Source organism: Ipomoea triloba, chromosome 2 (genome assembly GCF_003576645.1).
Source record: "Ipomoea triloba cultivar NCNSP0323 chromosome 2, ASM357664v1".
Taxonomy (NCBI): domain Eukaryota; kingdom Viridiplantae; phylum Streptophyta; class Magnoliopsida; order Solanales; family Convolvulaceae; genus Ipomoea; species Ipomoea triloba.
The window spans coordinates 11753718-11761177 of record NC_044917.1 but is presented as its reverse complement, the minus strand read 5'-3'; the positions used below and the strand labels follow the sequence as shown (position 1 = coordinate 11761177).

The 7460-nt window shown below is 34.9% G+C and overlaps 1 protein-coding gene and 1 pseudogene across 1 annotated transcript in view; one reads left to right on the top strand and one right to left on the bottom strand.

The window, feature by feature from the left end:
* The window catches only part of LOC116011425 (transcription factor PRE3-like), a 3706-nt gene extending 1282 nt beyond the window's left edge, over nt 1-2424 (top strand). The window contains exon 2 of the mRNA XM_031250987.1: nt 2166-2424. Coding sequence (XP_031106847.1) covers nt 2166-2315 — 150 coding nt within the window. The 3' untranslated portion in view covers nt 2316-2424. The remainder of the gene's footprint in view (nt 1-2165) is intronic.
* A 2260-nt stretch (nt 2425-4684) lies between these two features.
* Nucleotides 4685-7460, bottom strand: LOC116010754 (annotated as a pseudogene).

Genomic DNA, 7460 nt, shown 5'->3' with positions numbered 1-7460 from the left:
TTTTTTTTTTTTTTTTTTTTTTTTTTTTTTTTTTTTTTTTTTTTTTTTTCTGCATGCTTAACTAGATTTTTTTAAATAAAATTTTCTCATTTCTAGGTGTGTGGTTTGCTTATTAAAACTTAATAAAATTATTTACAATTCGATTTTTCATAATATTAAGTTTAGTATTAATACATAAAATTTATATATTCCGTATTTAGAAATTACATTAATTAAAAGTATTATTAAATACCAAACCGTTAAAAATAATAAGAAAATAAACAAATTAAAGAAAAAAGTTTTGTTTAAGTAATAAATTGTAAACAAGACTACGAACAGATACTACATTGTAACAGAGTTAGTAGTACTCAAAAACAAAAAATTGTAAACAAGACTGGTAAAATGAGATCGAATATACTTTTTTTTTTTTTTGCTCGTTCTTAAATTTTATTAATTAGATTATTTGTTTTCTTCAAAATTTCAAATTTTATTCATAAAAATTTGAGTTTAATTTTATTGTACTCATCATTCTCTTGTGACGTACGCCATGTAACAAAATTAATTCTAATATTTTTCAATACCCCTTTCTAAGTAATAGATAATTGAAAATAATATCCACACGGACTTAGCTCACTAATTCAGTAGGCAGTATTTGGTAGAAGAGACCAATGTTCGGATCCGACATCGACAGTGTGAGAATTATGCTTAAAGTGTACCAGCATTTGATTCTGTCTGTTGAGTCATTGAGTCACCGTGATTTACATCTTTTTAAAAATGTTCGGTTGATAATTGAAAATAATTGATGAATGGTCCCAACTTGTTGTGTAACGTTCTAATTGCTATAACTGAAGTAACATGGTACATGTGAATGAACTACGTGCGTGCGCCCAAAGAAATGAAGTTGACTCCATTCTTAATATATAATTGGAAAAATCAACTTTATTTTAGTCCCTCAATTATTCTTAATATAATTGGAAAAATCAACTTTATTTTAGTCCCTCAATTATTACTCTTTATAAAATTTAATTCTTTTTTTATTTGAATAAATTTGATCCTCCATTATTTTACTAGCTTCTTCAGTTCTCACAATTATTACTCTTTATAAAATCCATATATTTCAAGGTGCGTGCCATTAATTTAGTAGCTTCTTCAGTTCTCACAAACTCTACTAATATAAAGAGAGGGTTTATGCCAATGACCTTGTGGTCTAGTGGCACTCGGTGTTTCGGTTAACACTCTCACATGGATGCTTCAGTAGATTGAGAAAGTAACAGATACTACATTGTAACAAAGCCAGTAGTACTCAAAAAAATGTCTACAATGAGGAACCATAAGTGCATTTTATTCTAATATAATTAATCCTCATTATTTTATGGAAAAAAAATGGTGTTTTTAGTCCCTCATTATGTGACCAAAACTTACAATTAGTCTTTCAAGTATTTGAAATGTAGATTTAATACATCAATTATTGTTAAAGTTGAGAATTTATTAGTCCCTCACACTATTTCTATCACCAATATATCATTTAATAAGTGACTGGTTTGGTCCCTTATTAGAAACTAAATCCATCGCTTTGATGTAAATGAAGGAGTAAATATACATCACAAAAATAATTGAGAAACTAAATTTATACTTAACTCATAACTGAGAGACATGAAGTATCATTTTTCCTTATTTTATTTATAATAAATTCATATGAAGTTTTACTTTTAACACATACCATATGTAGTTTTTTTTAATGGTATGGAAAAGTAGAGCAACTTTAAGATAGATTCTTATATATACGTTACTAAGCTACAAAATTCTTATCATACCTAACATATTTTACTTAGAATAATATTACATCCACCAAATTATTTTATATCAAAATTTATATAACCCATAGCCCAATGAAATTGTAATGGCAAATTATAGCATGGACCGGGGTCCACCTTACATTGTGAACCCTGGTCCATAGTATTAAAATTGATCGAGTTGTAGAGATTGAGGTTTGCCAATTACAGAAATTAAAAAATATGAAATATTACACATCATTTGGTATAAAAATTGAGTGCAAGTAGCATTATCAGGTGAAACCAATTCCTAGAATGTGACGGGCAGTGTGTACAAGGCCCGGGTACATATTCACCGCGACATGTTAATCCGTGATTACTAGGGATTCATACTTATATTAAATTGAAATGCAGGTATCAGCAGCAAGGGTATTGCAAGAGACATGTAGTTACATAAGGAGTTTACATAGAGAGGTTGATGGATTAAGTGACAACTTGTCTCAGCTACTGGCTACCACAGACACTTCTCAAGCAGCAGTAATTAGAAGCCTACTTATGCAATAATATAATTGTGTTTTCAATTTCCTTGTTTTGTTATTATTATGTATTTTCCTTTTTGCATTTTTGTATGCTAAGCTAGGGTTTTGCTTGTCATTAATTAGAAAATTTATCCTTCATGTACGTCCTTCAGCTTAATCCTATCAAGTTATTGTTTAGCTATTAAGAACTTAAGCAATTCAATGGCATACATACATGCGCACGCACGCACACACATATATATATAGAGGAAAGAATATCAAATTGACACACTAAGTTAAAAGAATTAGTCAATACTCAATTTAGTTCTTGACTATAGTGATTTTTTTTTTATTTAGTCTTAAACATCTTTTTATACTTAATAGGGTCCTCAACAACTTACATGTTTTTTCCTAATTTAGTCCTCGGGTAGGATCAAGAACTAAGTCCAGAAAAACCACTATAGTCAGTGACTAAATTGACATTGACCACTATAGTCTATGACTAATTTGGGTAAAAATAACTATAGTGAAGACTAAATTGGATAAAATAACTATAGTGAAGACTAAATTAATTAGATATTAATATAAGGAAATTACCAAACTACAGTTACAGATGACTTAATTAGGAAAAATCGTTGAGGTCGAGAACCCAATTAAGTACAAAATTAAAGGACGTTTAGGACTAAATCGAGAAAAATCATTATAGTCAATGACTAAATTGAGTATTAAATAATGCAATTGAGTTCCACTTTGGTCCTACAATTACCTATTTGTGGCATAAGGTTGTTTTACCCTGCTTCTAGTCTTTTGCTGGTTAAAAGTCACAAAGGGAGAGTACTATACTATTGACTTTATTGCAATGTAATATATGTTCATATATACTTTCTCAATCTATTAAAGCACAAACAGTCAATTCTCTATTGGCGTTCGAACCTGTTTACTATCTAATTGCATTTTTGTCAATTTAGGATAACCTAATTTCAGTACCAAATTCACTATTCATTATTTGACTTGAGAGGCTAACACTTTTTCCTTTAATCTAACATCATGAATCTATATTTTCAATATAATTATTAGGTATATACTTAATGTTTCTTCTTTTTTTATTTTTTTTTTCATTCGTCATTCTTGTCAAAATGTAAATTTTTTTTTTAAAATTTTATAATATTTTGCCTGAAACGTAAGTTTCAACGTCCAGCCATTGCCACGTGACATGCAAATAAAAAATTTAATTATACTATTATATTGTATATATGGCATAAATAAATTAAATAATTAATATTAATAACTCACTAACTCATCATCACTAGTTTATAATATTTATGATCTTGTTCAAACTCCTATGAGAGCAATATTTATTGGGATTTTTAAAGAAATGAAATAGTGTATGAAAGACCACCACCACTATTTTCGCATATATATAATATATAAATAAAAGTGTGCAATCCAACTAATTGAGATTAAAGGCTAGAATTCGGTACCCCATATGCGATATGTCCATGAGATCTAAAAAGAGACTATGGTTTATGCCCGTTAAAAAGGTAAGTAATAAAAAAAAAAGGTGTTGGAGAGAGAATATTGGGGGGCTTCTGGCGAGCGAGAAAGTGGAGAAGAGAGGCGCAGTGCTGCGCGTTTCATGCACATATGCCCAACCAGCGCGTTAATTGCTTTTTATTTTTTATTTTTTCCTCCTTTTCTTTCTTCTCTCTCCCTACTCTCTCTCTCTTAATTGGCACTTCAAAAATCACAAGAAAAAAAAAAACAAAAACAAAAACAAAAACTAATCACAAGAAAAAAAAAAAAACAAAAACAAAAACAAAAACTAGTGCTATTGAGGTTGCCCCTATGAAGGTTTTAGTAACTCTCCTATTGCAATATCAAGAATTATAGATGTTTCACAATATAAAGAAATTGTAGCCTGATAATATATAGATCTGAAAATTTATTTCTGTTCATAAAGGATACATCAAAATAGAGTTCCCATAACATAGAAGCATATGAACTCACATGCATGCTACATACTGCCCTCAACTGAAAGAACAATTAAATAAATACCCTACAATATATTATTAACTACCCCTCCCTATCTAACACTCTAACACAACTCTAAGGGTGTGTTTGGTTGGGGGGTTTAGGCATAAGGTATGGGTATCAAAGTGATTGTTAGTGTTTGGTTGATAGGTTTTGTGAATGCTACTATGGGTTTGGAATACCCCATTAATGGCAAAACCCATACCCTTATTAAATAAGGGTTTCATCTTCCTTCATCATTTCTTCCCCAACTATTAATAATCATTCCCATTCCACCCAACTACCAAACATGCTAAATACTTTCACCAAAACCCATTACCCTTACCAAGTATTTGATACCCATTCCGATTCCGATTCCCATGTGCGAACCAAACGCACCCTAAATTAAACCTGCTTTCTAGTACTGTGGGCAGTGAACCTGTAAACCATGACATGTTGATAAGTCTCCCCTTGGTTCACAATCTGTGAAGGGAAATTTGGGTGATTCACAGAATCTGGAAAACCTTGTGTTTCCAAGCACAATCCACCATATTTTTTGTACACGAACCCGCCTTTTCCCCGGGTCTCATTCAACATGTTACTGGTGTAAAATTGTACCCGGGCTTATCAGTCCACAGCTCCATCTTTCTCCCGGACTTGTGCTCTTGCACCACCGCCGCCTTGTGCAGGTGCCTTCCGTTATTATCGCTCCCGCCATCCAACACGTAGTTGATGTCGTATCCCACGCCCCCCGGGACTTTGCTTAGCATGCTCCCGATTTCGCGGGGCTGCAGGAAGTCGTATGCTGTCCCTTTGACCGCTCTGATCTCACCTGTGGGCACGAGGTTGTCCTTCACGGGGGTGATCCCGGACCCGAAGATCTGGATGGTGTGTGACAAAATGTTGTGAGTGCTGTTATGGCCAGCAAGGTTCCAGTAGGTGTGTGAGGCTAAATTCACAGGGGTTGCCTTGTTCAGAGCGTGGCCTTTCATCCTGATTGCTAGCCTGTTTCTCCCAATTATCATGTATGTCACACTCACATGAAGATCACCGGGAAATCCTGCATAAACACGCGCCAAAAGTTATAGCCACCAGCTATAGTTATTCCTTATAGAAGGCTAGGGGCTGAACTTGGCCAGAAGTCTCCTCCCAACAATCTCTAGACTTGCCCTAGCAGGCCCCGTCTAACAATTCCCTAACTAGGGGTGTTGGACTTGGATCTTTACTAGCCTCCGCCCAACACACACACAATCCCCTAGCTGTGTTGGACTTGGCCATCTCCCTATCCTAACAATCCCCTAATCACCGGGTGCTGGATTTAACCCTTCACCAACCTCCACCCAACACACACAAGGTAGGGTGCTACCCTCCACCCAAGCACCCAACAATCCCCTAGTCGTATTGGACTTGGCCATCCCCCAACAATTCCCTAGTCACCCCAACAATCCCCGGGTGCTGGATGTCACCCCAACAATCCCCGGGTGCTGGATTTGACCCCTTACCAACCTCCGTCCAATACACATACGAGACTTGACCCTTCAAGTCTCTACCCAACAATCCCCCCTTAGTCACGAGGTGACTGGACTTGATCCTTTATTAGTTTTTGCCCAACACACACACCATTAAATTCATTGAAGATAGATAAAACATTAATTAAAGCATGTATATATGCAGCTACCTTGTTCTCCATCAGGACTCTCGTAGGAGAGCGAAAGATGGCGGTCCTTTATGTAGTCTTCCACTTTCCATATAACATCACTAAACCCTATGTCACCTCCTGAATTGGGACAGTTTATATCAGATCAGATCAGACTACTATACAACAATATATACACAGTAACAGATCATCTGCAGAATTGGAAGAAAGAAAGAGAGCATATCATACCATGAAGGGTGTTGCCATGATCATTTGCAGGTAATTTGTACTGGATGCCATTCAAAGTGAACCTAGCTCCCCCTATTCTATTAGCAACGCGCCCAACCAAGCCACCAAAGTACGTTGTATCATTCTGGTAAACATTTTAATTAAACAATCAATTGGCCTACCTTCTTCTGGATTGGATACATTGTCACACTAACCCAGTCTTTGTACTGGAATAATTTTCATTATCTATGGTGATTCATGTATTTGTTAGGGGGGATATGTAGTAAATGCATCTTAAATTTGAATAAGCTAAAGCCATTGTGTGATTATTAGTTATTACATTATGAAGATCTCACATCAAACATTCTGTTCATCAAACACTTACCACTGCATTAGTTTTTCCACCCATCTCACAACATCCTGTGGACTTTTTTCAAAATCCACCCCAACCATTTATTATCTTATTATTATTATTATTATATATACACACATGCATACACATGGTGAGTCGGATGAGGTTCTAAGTTTACTAAAGATTTAATTTATTAAGACCCAATTTCTATCAACTACCCACTATCACTCAAAACCACCCGATCCATGTGGGGTAGAAGATTCAGGTGAATATCTGCAGGGCAATTTGAAAGACCCTATTTAGGCATCTGCCCATCTGCCCAATTAATCCCCTAACCACCTCTTGATATTAAGACATTCAAAGACACATGTGCCACCTTGTACAACATTAATGGTTACATATTCAACATAAAAAAACAAGAAGGATGCTGGACTTGTCCCTTAAAGCTTCCGCCCAACAATTTTCTAACCATCTGACCATAATCCTGACACAGTCAAAGACACATACGCCACTATGTACAACATTAATGGTCACGTATTGCTCAGAGAGAAAAAAAACAAACGCAAGTGGTTTGAATTGTTTGACACTAAAGAAATTATTACAGATCACATGCGTGCCCACCACTTAGCTTGCACCGTCAGATTGGCACTAACCTTGTACTCATCAATGGAACCAAACCCCAGAACCACGTCATCCAATTTTCCTATCAAAACCCAAGACACAAGAATCAGAGAAAAATATAGAAGTCCAGCCAGAACTGTGAAATTATTAATTAATGTTAAGTGAAACAAACCATTCTGATCAGGGAAGATGACAGAGAGAACAGTGGCACCATAGTTGGTGATCTTGACAGAAAAGTCACCCTTTTTCAACTCATATATCCCCACTTTCTCACTTGCACCACACAAGTTCCCAAAGAGAGAAACAACTATAACAAAGAGACACAATATAGATGATTTCTCCAT